The sequence below is a fragment of the Paramisgurnus dabryanus genome, chromosome 4 (genome assembly GCF_030506205.2).
Source record: "Paramisgurnus dabryanus chromosome 4, PD_genome_1.1, whole genome shotgun sequence".
In the NCBI taxonomy this organism is placed as follows: Eukaryota; Metazoa; Chordata; class Actinopteri; order Cypriniformes; family Cobitidae; genus Paramisgurnus; species Paramisgurnus dabryanus.
The window spans coordinates 13,213,160-13,232,761 of NC_133340.1; the positions used below are offsets into that span (position 1 = coordinate 13,213,160).

The 19,602-nt window shown below is 37.7% G+C and overlaps 2 protein-coding genes across 3 annotated transcripts; one reads left to right on the forward strand and one right to left on the reverse strand.

Annotated features, from left to right (window-relative positions):
• The first annotated feature begins 203 nt into the window (after positions 1–203).
• On the forward strand, positions 204–15,318 carry galnt7 (UDP-N-acetyl-alpha-D-galactosamine: polypeptide N-acetylgalactosaminyltransferase 7). Of its 2 annotated transcripts, none has more exons than XM_065295699.2 (12): positions 204–584; positions 1,499–1,947; positions 6,665–6,831; positions 7,811–7,941; positions 8,029–8,108; positions 9,219–9,401; positions 10,612–10,729; positions 13,396–13,518; positions 13,617–13,835; positions 13,926–14,024; positions 14,115–14,243; positions 14,383–15,318. In XM_065295699.2, the coding sequence occupies exons 1-12, from the start codon at positions 459–461 to the stop codon at positions 14,518–14,520; spliced, it is 1,962 nt and encodes a 653-aa protein (XP_065151771.2). In that variant the 5' UTR covers positions 204–458; the 3' UTR covers positions 14,521–15,318. The 2 variants fall into 2 exon arrangements, with proteins under 2 accessions (XP_065151771.2, XP_065151770.2); XM_065295698.2 differs by lacking the exon at positions 9,219–9,401 and adding an exon at positions 9,561–9,743 and having other exon boundaries at positions 210–584.
• Positions 15,319–16,877: 1,559 nt separating this feature from the next.
• On the reverse strand, positions 16,878–19,064 carry hmgb2a (high mobility group box 2a). The gene is made up of 5 exons (XM_065295697.2): positions 18,909–19,064; positions 18,097–18,255; positions 17,766–17,914; positions 17,505–17,679; positions 16,878–17,431 (listed from the first exon to the last, which is right to left on the reverse strand). The coding sequence occupies exons 2-5, from the start codon at positions 18,241–18,243 to the stop codon at positions 17,261–17,263; spliced, it is 642 nt and encodes a 213-aa protein (XP_065151769.2). The 5' UTR covers positions 18,244–18,255; positions 18,909–19,064; the 3' UTR covers positions 16,878–17,260.
• Between the last annotated feature and the right edge of the window lie 538 nt (positions 19,065–19,602).

Below are 19,602 nucleotides of genomic sequence, written 5' to 3' on the forward strand. Positions count from 1 at the left end.
AATTAACACCCAGCACCTTGTATCGGTCTCGGTGTGGATCTTCAGAACATAATATAGAGAACATAAAAAACCCTCCAATCTACAATTAACTGATCAACAAAAGTTAAACACCTATGATGTAAGTCTTCATGAAACGTCATTGGACATGGACAGGCTCTTTATTTGATATCAATCATGCCGTAAATCCGTTTGTGTTAATTCACATCCGTGTGTGCTTTGACCCTATAGCTGCGTGGCGCGTACACTACTGAGGTACTACTGAAGCGAGAGACTGTTTTTGTTACATCAAACAGGACAGGGTAGGGGGAGTTTTATCGAGAGCGAGAGAGAGAGAGAGAGAGAGAGAGAGAGAGACTGGACGTGGTGACCGAGGCTGCGGAGTATTTATTTGTACTACCTCTGGGTAGCTAGCTCCCTTTTCTTTCTTTCCTTTTTTATTTTCCACCCTTTATCCAAAAATGAGGTTGAAAGTCGGATTTATCCTTCGAAGTTTACTGGTCATCGGCACGTTTTTGGGACTGGTTTTGCTTTGGTCTTCCTTGACACCGAAAGCCGGTGACGACAATCCTTTTGCAGCTGGACTGGTAAAGTATCACTTTCTTTACCCGTCGTTATCGTGATATTGCCCGGTTGTTGTTGCGGTATCGTGTTGTTAATCGATTCCTGTGTTAGTATTCAGCATGGTTTGCTAGCACGGCGATTAGCATGCTAACTGCAGCGGTTGTCATGGAGATGCGGCGAGATACCTTGGCCGCTGAATTATTACAACCACACGAGACGTATAACTACGTTTTTTAGATTTTTTTAATCTAGATCAAACATACACTACCGTGCTTAAAACGCATAATATGTCAATGGGAGCTAATAGCACTAGAGCTAAACGTCGGCATCGTCATGTTTAGCAAGTTCAGCACAAACCCGGAAGGTTATTCTAGTTACTATTTAATGAATTTGTGACACGCAACGTCTGTGTTAAATCTGTCATCTCTGTTATTGAATGTAAGCGGATTTCTGGTGATCCGTTCGTTTCAATTCAACTATATCGATCATTTGCTCATAATCGGTGGTTGACCTAATGGGGTCTTTAGTGTTTACCACTAGCAGTTTGAATGGAGGGCCGAAAATATGCTTGAGATAAGTTATTATTACTAACAGACACCTTCGTGCTTACGACAGAATATGCAGAAGTAACCTACTGTACTAACTTACACGTGGCACACTTGACAGCTATCTGTCACTGCATGCAACAGAACAGAGGCAGCTTGTGGTTTCTTTGACGTGTAATTTATCTTCACCACCTGCATTAAAACGCTGTATGCTTCCACGTCTCTGTTTGCACGCCTCTTAATGAATCTCAATACTCGCAAGGCTACCTTTTGTAAATAAAGCACTTATGTCAATGTTTACCCCTGAACTTGCCTGGGATAGCAAATAGAATGCTACGATCAACCACAGCTAGTGTTCTTTATGTCTCATAGTCTTTTTTTTCTGATTATAGGCAGGAAGAGATGCAGGTAAACTCATGCAGCCCAACGTCCCTAACAACGACATGGCTGACCAGTTTAAGCCTGTCGTTCCTTGGCCACACGTGGAAGGAGTTGAGGTCGACCTGGAGTCGATTCGCCAGAAAAACGGTGACGTGCCAAACCCCAAATTCCAAGCTCACAACCAACAGAATGTGATCCAGAAGCAATACATCACTTTCAAGCCCCACACCAATGTGTATAGTAATCCCGTGTTAAAAACGGGCATCCTGGGCAACTTTGAACCTAAAGAACCTGAGCCTCAAGGATCTCAGGGTGGACCAGGGGAAGGCAGCAAACAGTTTGTGCTGGGAGCGGAGTACAAAGACGCAGTCCAGGCCAGCATCAAAGAATTCGGCTTTAATATGGTAGCCAGCGACATGATCTCTCTGGATCGAACCGTTGGTGACCTGAGGCATGAAGAGTAAGTCAATGTGCAAGCCACTCTGGTTTGTGGGTGTGGTGGTAACAAGGTTGTTCGGCAAACCTTGTTTTAGGTCATGTTTGTGTTCTTAAAGGTTTTCGATGTTACATTGGTATCGTCATCAATTTGAATACTTGAATACATTTTGTGCATGTTTTAAGGTGATTGGGCTATACACACAGCGTAGGCATTCAGGTTTGACGTGTTTAACATGACATAGTTTTTGATCACACCTACAGATACAACAAACTTTTCAAACAAACTGTTTCAATGGCATAAGGGTGGAGTGATAATTTTATTGTTATATTAGGACTCGTATCTCTATTATTTGACTTAAATGCATCATTATTCACAAACAACAAAGTGCAATGATACCGCTATGAATTCTGGAATATGAAACCATGGTGAAGTATTGTGTTTTTTTTTAAATACCTCAGTATGCTGTGTAAATACTGTTTTTATTGAGTATGATTACAATAGTACTGAGTCATCAACTTATTTATATAACCTACTTCGGTTTTGTCTTCTTATAACTGAAGAGTTATTGTTCTGTTCTCTATTATTTATGTTCTAGATATTAAATAAGATCAGCTTCATCACTATAGCTCACAACAAGTGTAGTTTGGCCACGTCACAGCAAAACGATAAGGCCCTCTCATTAACTCCGCCCTGCCGGAATGAAGGCTTATCTGACTGGGACTGCTTTATGGATTCTTTTAGCTTCATAAATAGACTTTACTAACAGGTTTAACCTCATCTTCAAACTAGGTCATCCAGCTTAAACAAAAATCACAATTAGAGTAGAACATGGCAATTTGGTGGTGGCCTATGAGCCATGTATTTGCCATTCATCATTTTAATGTAGCCTTTTGTATTACTTCAATAAAATCATGGCTCTACGTTTAACATGTAAAGTATAGCCCTATATGTTACAATAAAACATTTTTCATTTACGGAGTAAAATTGGTTGAAACCCCTTTGTTAGTTGAGGCTAGAAGTTCATGCTTGTCCCCCAGGCAATGAGTTTATATCCGGACCTTCTGTTTAATACCCCCGCCTACTTTAATGGAAATTAACAGGCAGGGTGGTGCCTATTCTTCCTTAAATTCACCTGCTCTAGAGAAATTTGCATCCAGGCGAGGCCTAAAAATAATAGACGACTTTGTTGAATGATGATTTTTGGCAGCACTATATGGCATCTTATGAACTTTGACATTAAAAGTATTTACACTACATGCTGGTTGGTTATATGTCACTCTGTGACAAAGCTTCATTGTTAAGCCTGGTCATATTAGATAGCTATTAGACTTACTAAAAGCTTTCATAGGATAACAAACCTTTTCCATTATAAGTTGAGTTAGAACTGCATGATTATGGCAAAAATCGTCAAGAATATTTCAATTCTAATCGATTGCAGAATAAAAGTTTTTGTTTACATAAAATATGTGGGTATATAGTGTAAAACAGTAAAAAAAAAAAAAAAATATATATATATATATATATATAATATATAAAGTATATAAATAACTGTTATACATGTACAATATTAAGAAAAATAAATATTTACACTGTAAAAAAAATCCGTAGAAATTGCAGCTGAGTTGCCGGTAACTTACCGTAGATTTAAATTCATGTTATTTACTGGCAACATTTTGATCAAAGTTAAATTAACATTTAACATTTACAAGTCTTTGTCTTTACAGAGTAAAACTAAAAAAACAGCATCAAGCAAAACATTTTGGGAAACAAAATCTGAAGCAAAAAACAGAAAAAGGTTGATGATGATTTCTGGTTCCCAGAATGCTTTGCATGAGGCTGTTATTGTATAGTTTTATTCTGTAAAGATAAAGACTTGTTAATATTTAAAATGTATTTAACTTTGAACAAACTCTTGCCAGTAAATAACATAAATTTAAATATACGGTAAATTACCGGCAACTCAGCTGCAATAACATTGTAATTTCTACGGAATTTTTTTACAGTGTATATATAAAATAAATTATATAAAAATGTATATACACAAGCAAATATTGCTTAAATGTATATGTGCATAATTATTATACACGGTACACCCACATATATTATGTTAACAAAAAGTTTTATTCTGCAAACAATTAGTCACGACTATTTGTTAGGCAGCCCTTTAAAACTGCATTTTATTTACCTTGATATTGTAGTTGCGATTACTGTTGTTGATTAATAATAGACTTGACGTTGAAGTTTTAAAGTGTTTTATAACTTTCTGTGAACCAGCTGCATGGCAAATTCTAAACATCCAAAACTAAATAATATCATGTAAAACAAACAAACAAATTATGGGAGTTATGTTATTAGTAGAAATATCCAAAATGAATAGTTATAGGACACGTCAGCTTATCAATTTTAAAATGTCTGATTCACCACTGTATTTGGTGCCCAAACATATTGTTGAAACCAGAGGTGGACACTACTTGAGTATTTAAGTTACATTTTCCAAGCATTTGTGCTTTATCAGAGTGTTTGTCTTGGGAAAATATTTACTTTGCTTTACTAAAAAATGTTCACTACATTCTAAAGCATAGAATCATACTGTGTATTCCTTTAATATTGCATATTAAAATTAATTTAATACCTAATTACATTAAAAATGTGTACTTTTACTTTGCTTGAGTAAAAGTACAAACATCCCTTTTACTTAAGTAAAAGTAAAATTGTACTTAATGTTTAATGTACTTAAATTTTAAATATAAACCAAAAACTTCAAATTATGAAATGTAGTGGAGTAAAGATTATGATAAAATGCTTTGGCATGTATGTTTTCCAAAGAAAAACACTGATAAAATACGAATACTTGAAAATTTACTTTTATGTAGAAAGTAAAAATACTTGAGTAGTGTCAACCTCCGCTTTTAGCAATTATGTAATTGCTTCAACCTTAATTGTAATTCCGATTAGTTTTTCGATTAATTGTGCAGCCCTACATTGAGTCCCCCTATAGCTCATTCGTGCTGATGGAAACACTGCTGATAAAATGCACTGTATACTTTGAATGCACTGTAAGTCACTTTAGATAAAAGCACCTTTTACATGCATAAATATCTGGTACTTATTTTGGTATTTCATTGTACTAAACTTTGTGATACCAACCTTTGTCAAAAGATGTCACTGTTGTTCACACATTAGTAATTGTCTAGCTATATGCAGTCTAGGTCATGACAGACACTGCACTAGGACAGCAGTCAGGCAAGCTGCAGGCCATTTTTTTTCTTAAGGGCTGGTTTACAAAAAAGTCTGTGTGTGCATTTTTCTTTTTGAGTAACTGTCGATTATGACAGTAAAGGGTTTTCCCTGATTTGAATTTTAGAAACAAGCAGGCTTGTTTGTATCGTTGTGTTTTTGAAATATTTGACTCAGCAGATAGTAATGATCTGAGCCTCATGATCATAGGGATAGCAGAGATCATTAGACTAAGTTTTCTCATTTTAGTACATTGACAAAATTTTGCTAAATAATTTCTAAAGCTTCTGTGGTGGTTTACAAACCAAGTTCTTTGGCACAATTTTGGAAATATATTTTACATTTGCGTTTTTAATTTTCCATATGTCTTTCTGTCTATATAAATTAGCTTTATTGCTTCCTGTTTTATACTCTAATTACAGCTGTAAAGTACTTTATAGCTCTATTGCACAGTTTACATTAGTTTGCAATGTGGACGAATATAGTGTTGACCATTCTAAAGCCAACACACACTATCATTTCATTTCCTGCACTAAAAGAGACTGATATTATTGTGTTAGACCTTAATTCTGTAAGCAGGTTGATGTTCGATTTAATTGAAGTCAAGCTTTACATCCCCCCAAAAAATTGGAAATCATTGTGTCTGGCACTTGATCATATCACGTGGAAGTACTAATACGGCTCTTGCAGCATCTTTTAACTTTGCTACAGGAATGATTATATTCATCAAAACATGACATTGTGTTGAAGAGAGTTGCATTTGGTGGCACAGCACTTGTTTGGCACTTTCTTGTTTGATTAATCGTGGCACTTGAGATCATTGGTTTAAATGGTGTTTGTTAACATTAGCTCCATAACATGTTTACAAGTAGCACAACACACCCGAGATTGAACGTTGTGGGAGTAAATTATTCTTTCAGTTGAGTTGCTTTGTTGAGCCGTGTAACACCGTTAGGCCCGTTTGAAAGCTTTATGTATGCATTTCTCACCCAAGTACATTGAAACACAAACATTTTGGGAAGGCATCACTCAGGCTGACTGTGCTGTTCATATGTATATTTTTTACACATTACCCTTGTCATAAATATGTGACCCTGTCTATAAAACCCAGGCTAAAGTCTCAGAATCATAAACCTTCTATGTATTTTTCTCCGTTGCCTTTATGTATATATGCATTAGATATTTCTGGAAACTCAACCTTCTTATCTGTTTATTCACTGGGATTGCATGATGCTACAGTAGTTTAACCTAAAGTTTTGTAGAGAGGAGAGAGAGAATGAGGAAGTTCTCTCCCCATTACAGAGGAAACAGTATGCAGAGTTGCAGTTTCCTTTGTTACAAATGGCCTTCACAGGATATTGGTGGAATTGAGCATCTAAGAATCTACTGCTATTGCATTATGCATTTCAGCATGCTTCTTAAGTAGCACATAGCACACTTCACTCCACATCAACATTTACTTCCATAGAGTATGCTTTATAACAATGTGTATTTTTCTCAGGTGTAAATACTGGCATTATGATGAGAACCTGCTGACCTCCAGCGTGATCATCGTCTTCCATAATGAGGGCTGGTCGACCCTGATGAGGACGGTGCACAGCGTCATCAAAAGAACCCCGAGGAGATACTTGGCTGAGATCCTGTTGATCGATGACTTTAGTAACAAAGGTAGCACAAGCGGTATTTTAATTCCATCATTAGGTACTTTGGATAGCATATGCACTTGTTTACTGTGTACTTGTACCGCTGCTTACCCAAAAACCATTAACATTCAGACGGCTAGAACGTTGAATCAGCCAATAAACCTGTGTCTGCACAGTACTGCATTTGCATAGTATTCAAAATATGTCTTTGGGTAATTTGATGAAGTACCTGTATGTGTCTTTCAACACTTTTTGGTTTTTCGGGTTTAGGGGGAAAGGCCTTTAGTTTTCAGATATTACTCCCTAGAAAGTCTGAAGTGAAAGAGTCATACATTTGCCACAACCTGTAGGCAGTCTGACTGAAGAATTATGTTGAGAGATCATTCATTATTTTGGAGCAGGCAAGCTGTTGGATTGGAGATCATTACTCTTTTGTGACATCATTCATGAGGGATCTATGAAATTGAATAAATGCATTGCTGCAGACTTAGCCAATGAGAATCGATAAAGTCTATGGGGAGTTGTCTTTTGATAGATCATTTCAAGCACTTAGTTGTAAAGGTCAGTACGACTTTATTCACGCCGGACACAGTTTCGATTTGTTTTTCAGATCCGTTCTTTGGGACTGTCTGTTATTTTGGGTGTGTTCAGGCATGGTCAATATCTGAGTGCATCTATTTTGTTTGCTACAGTAATAGCGCAGGTATCAACAGCATGCCAGATATCCCAAGTGGCAAGTTCTTAGTATTGACAGTGAAGATGGAAAATCGGATATTTTGCCTCATATGCATCATCTACAGTAGTATAGTGGTGAGCTTATGAGTGTATGAGAAAGCAACAAAAACAGTAAATCACTGTGGACTGTGTATAACTTTGAGTATGCGAGACCTGCTTCTGCATGAATCAGATTTTTGACAATAACATCAATGAAAGATGTACAGGAATGCCAAAATATTGTTTGTACAAATCTCACGAGTATTTGTGTGTGTCTGTTTTCTATTTAGTCCATCTTAAAGAGAGGCTGGAAGAATACATAAAGCAATGGAATGGACTTGTCAAATTGTTTCGCAATGAGAAGAGAGAGGGTCTGATCCAGGCCAGAAGCATAGGAGCCCGCAAAGCCACTATAGGACAGGTTTGGGCTCCTAATTCTAAACACTGTATAGTGGTACCATAAAAAATACATTTATTTGCTTGTCTTACATTGTGGCTCGGTCCTCAGGTGCTTATCTACTTGGATGCTCATTGCGAAGTTGGAATTAATTGGTATGCCCCGCTGGTGGCCCCAATTTCAAAAGACAGGTATGACTTGGGCTCTAGGCTGATTTATGTAAAGAACATTATGTGAAAATAATACCTTAATATTGACTGAGTATGTCAAAAATTCAAATCAAACTTTACATCTCCAAAATTCATTAGATTTAGATTATGAGACCTTAGCTTGGATTTCACAGACAGGGTCACATGTTAACTCATTCCCCGCCAGCCATTTTTTGAAAAGTTGCCCGCCAGCCTTTCACAAAGTGCCTTCCAGGAAAATTGTCTTCTAAAAATATATAAACATACAAATATATCAAATGAAACAACAGACCCTGTGCTTTCAAACAAACCATAAACAAACAAACAAAACTGGGGAAAAAAAAAACGTTTCATCTGACTTTTGCCATATTTAACTATGTTATTACCTCAACCTAGACGGATTAATACATACCTATCTTTTTCAATGCGTGCACTGTACAGCGCGTTGTGAATGTGTTAGCATTTAGCCTAGCCCCATTCATTCCTATGTTACCAAAAAAAAGTTTTATTTTGTGGCACCATACTTACTGGTACATCTCCTCATGTAACAGTCTTTAAATAGGGAAAACACGGAAGTGTGTGGTGGCTTCCCTGTTTGGTACCATAGGAATGAATGGGGCTATGCTAAATGTTAACACATTCACGACGCGCTGTACAGTGCACGCATTGAAAAAAGATAGATATGTATTAATTCGTCTAAATTGAGGTAATAACATAGTTTAATATGGCAAAAGGGTAGACTATTCCTTTAAATATTGGTATTTTTCTTTAAAAATATTTTTTTTAGCAAAAAACTGAACTAATTGCATTTTCGTGAATATTTTTTTTAAAGATCAGATTCAGAATGATTATCAAAACATAAATAGTTTGAAATTCGTAAATAACGTTTTGGCTTCAGTTTTGTCATAAAATGGGTAAGTGCGTTATCTAGCGGATAATCACGGTATTGCAGATTAACAAAAATTCTTCAGAAACAAACGTTTTCTCTTAATTGACGAGATAACTCATCAATGGCGGGGAAAGAGTTAAATTTGTGGTTTTAATATGCTGCCCAGGTAAGATAGATTTACTAATTTTATGTCATGTTAATATTATGCTGTGTTAATGTTGCAGAACGGTCTGCACAGTACCGTTGATAGATTACATAGACGGCAATGATTATACCATAGAGCCCCAGCAGGGCGGGGATGAGGACGGCCTGGCGCGAGGCGCCTGGGACTGGAGCCTCCTGTGGAAAAGGGTCCCGCTCAGCAGCAGGGAAAAGGCTAAGAGAAAGCATAAGACCGAGCCTTATCGGTAAACGCTGCCTTCATCCTCCCCAAAGCATGATCATTAAACCCATTCTCTCTCTTCTTTCTCCCATCCCTTTTCCATGCCCGTGTGAATGTGCGTTTGTGCGCGTGCCTGTGTTTGTTGCATGGACCTCCCCCCTGCCTCTCCTCCATCCACGCTCAGAACCGTGTGCACAGTGCCCCTGATAGACTCTATTAGCGGCCAGACTTTCACCATCGAACCCCAAGGGGGCGGGGACGAGGATGGCTTTGCCAGAGGAGCATGGGACTGGAGCATGCTTTGGAAACGTGTACCTCTAGGTAGCAAGGAGAAGCAGATGAGACTAACTAAAACTGAGCCATATCGGTAATTTGGTACTATAATTCTGATAGGATTATAGCCTTGCGCAGAGATCAGCACTGTGCTGTTAAGTGGTGGTGGTTTGTTTGTCTTAGTCTTTGTCAAATAATTAAGGAATAATTGATGTGGGACCGTTGAATTATTTACAAATAATGCACCCAAAACTCAAAGGTGGGAATGTGGCACGACACAAAGTGCAGTATTTGAAATAATTCAAAGGACCAGAATCAATTATCTTGCTTATACCACGGTTACCACAGACATTGCTCTTGTGGTTATTTTAAGACATTTGACAGGCCAGATGTGTGCTTATCGAAAAATAATGCATACATGTGGAACATTTCTTAACCAATTCGAATAAAGCATTCAACAGCCCCGTGGTATAAGTTTTTTTTAATACATGTTAAATACTTACCACTAACTGCTATGTTTAACTTTATTAACTGCTCTGTAATGAAGTGTATTAACACAATGAAGTGTTTTACAAAAAACAATACTTCATGTACTTGGCTCCTCAATGGCTCTTCTGGCTGAGTCTCTTAACAGCTGACTCGATCCTTGTTCCTGCTTCTCTTTACATGCATTCATCTCCATTCTGTGTCATCTAACAGCACCATCTCTGTATATGTGCACCCCAGTTTACATGCATTAAGTCATAAAACGTGTGTGTGTATGCTATATAACAAATATTTAAAAAAATATATATTAACCCATTAAAACTATTCCATGCTGTCTTCATTGCACTCTTTTAGTCATGACCAGCCTATGTGTTAGAAACCTCTTATTTTGCAAAATTGTGTGGACTTGGTTGCAGGCATGGCATGTCCTACATGTATGTGTGTGAAGTTCCTGACAGGTGAAATCTGTATTTTAGGTCTCCTGCCATGGCAGGTGGGCTCTTCGCAATAGAAAGGGATTTCTTTTTCGAGCTGGGCCTCTATGATCCAGGTCTTCAGATCTGGGGAGGAGAAAACTTTGAGATTTCATACAAGGTAAAACTTCTAATTGCTAATGATCTGTTAAGTTGATGTATATTTAAATTAAGGGTTAGTTCACCTAAAAGAAAGTTTTTGAAATAAAATTATGTTATTAACTGTCATTCACACCTACCTGTCTTTTCCTCATTTTAGATTACAAAAATTGAGCTTTTTTAGAAAGTGTTTTTTTCCGGTTTACAATGGGAGTGGATTGTGACCGCTTCAGGCTTTAAAAACAATCCCATGTGACTCGTGCCAAATATTTCAAGTGTCCTAAAGGCATAGAGAAAACATCTGATCTGTGTTTTTTCCGTGCCTGAACTTTGTTAATGATGCAGATTAAGAAGTTAATATTTAAAGGAACAATATGTTAAAATATCCAATAATCACCAGCACAGTGTTATACATTTTGTTCACTGGTGTATTTACAGTACATTATCTCAAATGTTTTCTACAATGTTTGATGCAGAGAAATTCGCAATTTAAACCAGTGTAACATCCCGCCTTTGTCATCTGTAAATGGTACACATCCATGTTGTTGTCCTTGGTTTCCACTTTTACTGCTGTAGAAATCATATTTGTATTTGACTGCATGCGGCCAACCGGCATATGACATCAAAGTATCAAGATAGCGATTTGAAAGCATACTTTTGAGTCGCTCTCATAAAACTGTAATGTCATTTGATCTATGCATGAGGATGTAGTAGTTGTAGCCTCTAGAACGGTGATCTCCAACATGGTGCCCGCGGGCACTTGGTTGCCCACACATTGTCTATGAATTGCCCGCCAAAGCACATTCAGTTAATAGCCTCAATTTTAATATGTATTTATTACATATGCATGTTAACATTTTAAACAATGATAAAACATATCAACAAGTAAAAGAAAAAAAATTTGGGAAGACTATATCAAAAAGTAGCCCTCCAGATTGTTTTATCCGTTGTGGTAGCCTTTAGTTTGCTCACAAAAAGGTTGGAGACCACTAATCTAGAACATCTAGAACATGTACTGTACGCGCACCACTGGATTTTTTAACCGCCGTGTACAATGGGCCTTACTCATGAAACATTCGTAAATACAGAGTCATTTCCACGTAAAATGCACCTTCCCATGACCTTTCTTCTGGATTCACACATACTTTGTAAACGTCAAATTTAATGAATGTCTATGTTGTGAAATGTGTCTATGTTTTAAAGGGACAATAAGTAGGATTAACCCCCATCTAGTGGTGAAATTGTATTTTGCATTCAAACGAACAGTGCTCTCTAGCGCCTCGCCTTTCCAAATGCATGTTGCAACTACGGTAGCCGTTATGTAATCACTGATCTCTGCAGCTGGTTCATGACGCGCTGTGGAAACGCATTCGTAGGCTAGTGCTTTTTGTCCCTCTCTTCTATTATAGTTTATCAATAATACGGCCGAATGACATGGAAGCCTCCGTTCAATGTAAGTAAATAGAAGAAATTCTAAGCTTACAAAGAAAAGTCAGATCACTGGCAGAGGTCATTTGACACCAACGAGGACATATTTATGAATAAAGACATTGATTTTGATTAATAAAATACTTAAAATCCTACTTACAGTCCCTTTAAGAATTTCAATCATTCGTTAACAGGCCGCATGCATGCATCATTCACAATTAGCATAATCCATACCTATGCTCTACAGCTACGCAAATTACATATCTAGGAATGCTTCAGTCCTGTGGACTCCATTCTCTGTTTTGGCTACATTATATTGCATAAATGCATAAGAGACTAATAGGCTACATGCCTACCAACAGATGAATAAATTAAACTGTGTCCATCAAAGCATGCACTGAGTGTGACTGAGCACATTCAATTCAATTCAATTCAGTTTAATTTATATAGCGCTTTTCACAAAAGTCAATTGTTTCAAAGCAGCTTTACATAAATAGAAGCAGTGAAAAGCACAGAAAACGACAGATAGCACAACAAAATACATGATAGCATGAGCAGTTAAATTTGCTGCGGCTATGACTCAATATTATAATTGCACGTATTACTAAAGCAACGTATAGAAGAGGAAGCTAGGTAAAGCCCAAAAAGGCTGCCTCCCCGGGGTGAAAAACCCCCTAGGAGAAAAAAAAACCCCGGGCTTTTATCCGAGGAAAAATAAGTCCTAGGAGGGAAAAACCCTTGGGAGAACGGAAATGGAGATTTAGCGGAGATTAAGCGGTTCTGCCGGTGATCGTTGGTCAGGTATCAGCTGGGCATAACGTTGAAGGACAGCCAGTAGATCAGAGGTGTGCCAACTTTCACATCTACCGGGACTGGGAGAGAAAAACAAAATCGTATTAGCGTAGCGGCCGTTCATATGTATTGAATTGTCAGACAGTGATGTGGTTTAACTCAGCTTAGTTCCAGACAGACTAAATATTGCGGCATAATTATGTTATCCACAGTTGAGGATTTAGCAAATTGGGGGCCCAATGCGAGGGTATATATGGTAAATAAGGGTCACCTTCCGATCTTTAAGAGAAAATGAAACATAATAACAAAATGTATCATTTAACTATTGCGTTAATGTGACCTATTTTTCCATAATGAGAAACTAGTTTGCTTCGTTGATTGTCTAGAGAGCGACATATTTAGCCGATCTGAGCAGTTTATTTGTGTGTGCCCTTTTTGAATCCCTGCCATGCTGTGTGTCCTCTGCAGATATGGCAGTGTGGTGGGCAGCTTCTGTTTGTGCCATGTTCACGGGTGGGGCACATCTACCGTCTGCAGGGCTGGCAGGGAAACCCACCTCCTGCTCATGTAGGCTCTTCCCCCACACTCAAGGTCAGTTTTAACCCTTTTTATTCCATGACCAAAGCTCATCTTCTCTGTAAAGATGAATCGAGTGTCTAACCTGTTTTCTTTCTGTTGGCTGTATATAGAACTATGTGCGGGTGGTGGAGGTGTGGTGGGATGAATACAAGGACTATTTCTACGCCAGTAGGCCGGAGACCCTCACGCTGGCGTACGGAGACATCAGCCCCTTGAGAAAGTTCAGGGAGGAACATCGTTGCAAAAGCTTCAAGTGGTTCATGGAAGAGATCGCTTATGACATCCCGCTACACTACCCGCTGCCTCCAAAGAATGTCGAATGGGGAGAGGTGCATACATTTGTACTGTCTTAAAATGCAATTGAGTGAATAGTTTAAAGGTGGCTTTCATCATCCTTCATTTGCTTTATCTTCCAACAGATCCGTGGGTTTGAGACCAGCTATTGCATAGACAGCATGGGCCATACCAATGGTGGCAATGTGGAGATCGGTCCTTGCCATAGAATGGGTGGGAATCAGGTATGGGGACATAATTATGTCGTTTTTATATTATCAGCATTATTTTTCCTTCTCATTTCATGTGGCCTATGTTTTCTGTGGTAATTTCAGCTCTTTAGAATTAATGACGCTAACCAGCTCATGCAGTACGACCAGTGCCTGACAAAGGGCGGAGACGGATCTGCTGTCATCATAACACACTGCAATTTAAATGAGCATACAGAGTGGAAATATTTTAAGGTATGTCAGCCTTTTTCGAAATGCAGCCTCAGCCGATTTTCAACAAAACATGGTGCATAAATAATGTACACAAATCTCTTCTGTACTTTGCTGTTTTGTGTCTTCGATTAACATTTCCAACCCGTCTGAACTCTTACAGGATCTACATCGTTTCACACACATACCCACGGGAAAATGCTTGGATCGCTCTGATGTCTTGCACAAGGTTTATTTAGCTGACTGTGACAGCGGCAAGAGCTCCCAGAAGTGGGAGATGAACAATATTGTGGCTGTTTAAGAGCCAGGCTGTACTGCTTCAAGGATAAACACTGACTTGTCTGCAGCAACAGGTTTTACCAGTATACACATGACTAATGGAGACACGTGCAGTTTTAGTCGGCACCAGAATAACTCTGAACTCTCATCGTGATTTTTCTCTCTCGATTGAAGACAATGTTTACATTGGTTGTCCCCAACGTCCACTGCATGGGTTTTGTGTGGAATCTGTGGATTGGATGGGGTCTAACAGAATGTTCATTTCCCTATTTTGTAGAGATAACTGATCTAATACCACTCTTTCGTTGCTGCTCTAGCTTATAAAGTACAGGTTGTCCCTGAAGTACTGGAATGCTTATATTTTGAAACACTGGAGCTTAACTATGTTCGTAAGGACAACCTGATACTTGAATCATTTTGGTCTTTGCCCCGGTGGCACATTTCCCATGTTCAATGGGTGAAGCATTAAAGTGGAAAGAAAAGGGAAATAGGGACGATGATTGAAAAAGTGATGCATTTATTTAGTCTACTCCATAAATGTCCGCCTGGTTGAGGGAATCGATGTTTACATGTTTGTGAAATCAATTGATATAATATAATCACTGACTGGACAGACGTTACTGTCCATGGCCAAAAATCTGCAAATATCGAGCAGGTGTGTTTAAGTGAAAGAGTAATTGCAATGTGTACATTTCTGTTTTTGTAAACTGTAAATATGGTTATTTCTAATATAACATTTTGCGATATGGTGGGCTTCCCAATGAAGGTGTAAATATCTAACTTATGGCTTTTTTCCAAGAAAATAAATGAAACATTTTTACTGGTCGGTTCCTCTATTGTTCACTTATATTTGTAATTTAAAAATAATTAAGATTTTATTCCTAAATCAAGATACATTTTGTGTCCTGTAACTTTCAAGTATTAAATAAATGGAGGCCATTACACTATTATTTGACACATCATATGATAAAGACCTAATTTTTACACTATTAATCATGTTTATAAAAGTGCCTATGGATGTTGCTCTAAAATAAACTATTGTGTGGTCTCCTAGTGGGGAATCGGATCATGCAGACATTTAGTAACCAGAAAATTAACCCATGAATTGTACACATGAGTATCAAATGTAAAATGGGATTTTTTTGTCCATAAAAGATGAAAACTATTTCTCATTCAATTTTTAGTCTTCACATCATTTTGTCAATTTACACACAGTTTGATGCTGATGGTGAGCTTGTTCAGAAATACTAGGGCATAGTTTTGGATTCAGATGAGCAATTTGAATCCACATAGCCTGTTAAATCGACCTGTATGGAGGACTATGTCATAAGGATTACAGTAATATTTATAGTTAAATAGTGATGGATTATATAAATACATCATCCCAGCCTAAAACAAACTGATCAGTCATTAAAGGGATAGTTCACTTTAAAATGAAAATTCTGTCATTCACTCATCCTCATGTTGTTTTAAACCTGTATGAATTTCTTTTTTTCTGATGAACACAAAAGTTATTTTGAGAAATGATGGTAAACACAAAGCAGATAGTGACCATTGACTTCCATAGTAGGAAAAAATATTTTTTGAAGTATTTGTGATAAATGATTAAGAAATATTTTGATAAATCATGGTAAGCACACAGTTGACAGTACCCATTAAATTCAATCAATTTTTTATTCCTACTATGAAAATCAATGGTCACTATCTGCTGTGTGTTAACCATCATTTCTCAAATTATCTTCTGTGTTCATCAAAAAAAGAAATTCATACAGGTTTAGAACAACAGGAGGATGACAGAATTTCACTTTAAAGTGAACTCTTTAATGCATAGCAAGAGATTACATTACAAATGCAGTTTAACTGCTTAAAAAAACACTTTCCCCTTCTGCTTGGTTTTGCAAGTACTTGTGACTTATAGCAGGGGTTTTCAAAGTGGGGTCCGGGGTTTTTAAGTTTTATGGGGTTCAGCAAAAAAGTCTGCATAGCTAATTAACTGCATTTCTTTATCACAATAAATATAAGACAGTGGTAACTTTACCTAAGGTTCTATGTTAACATTAGTAAGTGCATTGTTCACTAATGCAGTTTATCAACATTAATAAAATTGTTTATGTTATGTCATTGTGCATTAATGTTAACAGATACAGCTTTTGAATCCAAAAATTTTTGATTAATCAACACTTATGTTAAATAAAATTAAAAAAGCACAACAAATTAAAATATGTAACGTCCTATATTTTTATGAAGGGTCCCTCAAAAAAGGTTTTACATTTGGGGGGACCTTGGATCCCGAAGTTTGAAACCCTTGACTTACAGAATAGGATAAAACCACCAAAAACTCACTTAAATGTTGTGTTGACAAACAATGAATGGAACAAATTCTGCAAAAATCTTTAATAAGTCACAAATTGCACTCAAACATACATGGGGAGCGATCATAATATACAAAATTAAAAAAAAAAAAAAAAACTCAGTCTACACAACTTTAAAGCTCAACGTTTAAAAATGGAGACACAACATATGTTCAATTTTTTTATCCTTAAAAATGGCAGTAGAAGTAATATGAAACAGGGAGAGAAACCAAACACCACAGCTATCAGACAAAAAAGCAGTGCTTAAAAAGCAGTTACATTTACAAAACAGCACATGACCTCAATATGTATTCAATTATACACATCTCTGTACATGTTTTGAAAATTTAAATGCTAAAAAATGCATTCACATTGTTTTGCAATTAACTCAGCTCAAGTTTTCCTGATAGTTTAATCATCATCCTCATCATCATCCTCTTCCTCCTCCTCTTCTTCTTCCTCATCGTCTTCATCATCATCGTCGTCATCTGCAGCCACTGCCTTTCTTGCTGCTGGCCGACCTGGTCCACCTTTTTTGACACCTTCTGCTTTTACTCCTTTGGCACGATATGCCGCAACATCCTGTAACAAAACTTTTGTTAAACGCTTGTTGATCGCAAAAGGCTATCAAGAGCTCGACGAAGCCAGGCCTTACCTTCTCATACTTCTCCTTAAACTTCATGGCCTTCTGCTCATAAGGAGACTTCTCTTTTGGTGTAAGCTTGGACCACATCTCTCCAAGCTTCTTTGCAATATCACCAATTGAGATGCCGGGGTTGTCGCCCTTGATTTTCGAACGGTGATCAGAGCAGAAGACAAAAAATGCGGACCTGATAGAAGACAACTTATTAACATCCACACCAAAGGCAATTTCAGAGCAACATAAGATTGGCATACTGTAGTGTGTACCACTTACGGAGGTCTCTTGGGAGCATTTGGGTCCTTCTTCTTCTTCCCTCCCTTCTCACCTTTAGGAGGCACATAGGTTTTCATTTCCCGGTCATAGCGGACCTTGTCAGTCTTAGCCATTTCTTCAAACTTTCCCTTTTCTTTAGGTGACATGGTCTGTTAAAAAAAAAAAATAAGAGAAGAGATGAACAGGTGCCAGGCAGAGCGTGTGCCTTTATCCTCTCGCCCTACATTTGCCGCAGTCACTTGAGTAACAGATGCACAGTGTAATTCTGCCCCACCCCCTCCCTAACAACCATGCCCGGAAAAACATTACAGCCCTTCTGTTCTTCACTTACCTTCCATCTTTCAGAGCACTTCTTGGAGAACTCTGAGAAGTTCACAGAAGTCCCTGGGTTTTTCTTCTTGTGTTCCTCGCGGCAAGTTTGCACAAAGAAAGCATAAGAGGACGTCTTCCCTCTGGGCTTATTAGGATCTTTACCCATAGTTTTAATATCCTACACGTGACAAAATCACAAACATTTGTATTAGTTAAGAACTAAGTTGCGTGCATTTGTCAAGTCACTGTTTGGATATTGCCTAAAACACCGTTAAAGCAATGGAGAAGTGCTCGCTCGCTAAACACTGGTTAAGCCGATCAAGTTCCTGCTTCGCTTCCACTTAGAACAATAAGCGTCCCTCCATTTTGTTTTCCCGCCTAAACGGCAGGAAATCTTATTTACAATTTCGATCGAGAACAAGTTAATATTTCAGATTTTGGTCGCTATTTAGTAAACCGAGCCGATCGGGAAATTACGGCGTTTAAGTTTTTTTAAAGCCAACTTTTGCCTAACTTCAGTACATGTTAACTTAAACGAGCTGCGCTCCATTACGACCTCAAAGTAACACCCAGTCATGGCCTTTTTACGTTTTACAAGTGATAAATCACCAACATGTCCACTAAAAGTTAAAAGGTTTTAAACAGCGGTTTAAAACTACAAAGACATTTTCGATAGAAGTTGTTTTTAGATGCATTAAATTACTTGTAACAACCGTTTAAAGTTTTGCACAAAATAGTAAATATAAAAATTTGCGTGCCCGATAAATACTGCCAATAAACATAAAATAATAATAAACCAAATACAATCTGATACTACCAAGACTTGCTTACCTATATTCAGCCTCAACCGCTCCGCAAAATGTACGTAGTCTCGTTGTAAACTGTTTTGTCGCTGTGCTACAGGGCGCACAAACTTGATTAAATGCCCATAGACTCCACCCTCGGAGCTCGCTTCTGATTGGTTGGGACGCTTTCAAATTTGAAACAGCAAACTTCTTGTTGCGGTTGTGAAAGACTATTGGCTGTTTGTGACCACAGTCAAGTTTCTTCATGAAAATGACTTCCAGATGACGACGCCAGTGATCTCGTCAGTTATTGGCCGAGAAGGGGATTTAAAAAAGTGAGCGGTAAGTCTTTGAAACGACGAGTTTGTTCTCACATTCAGAGACTATGTACAACAAATACAAGAACGTCTAAAGTGAAGAATCCACCGTCAGTGGGTATTTCCGTATTAAACAGAACCAAACCGTTTAAATGTAAAATTAAAGTGTTAGGGATGAGCCACGTTGTTGTACTTGGCCTAAATTATAGAGCAATAAGTTGAATAGCATGCGTTGTTATTAATTATTTCCAAGTACGTAACATTATGTGCCTTATGCTTAAACCACGGACCGTTCAGAAATCAGTATAACATTCAGGAAAATATCTGGCTATGGACCTTGAAAGTGACATGCTCGTTACGTTTGTAAAAATCACGTGTTAAATAACCTTTTGTGTATATAAAATGTAGTTTTTACGCATGTCT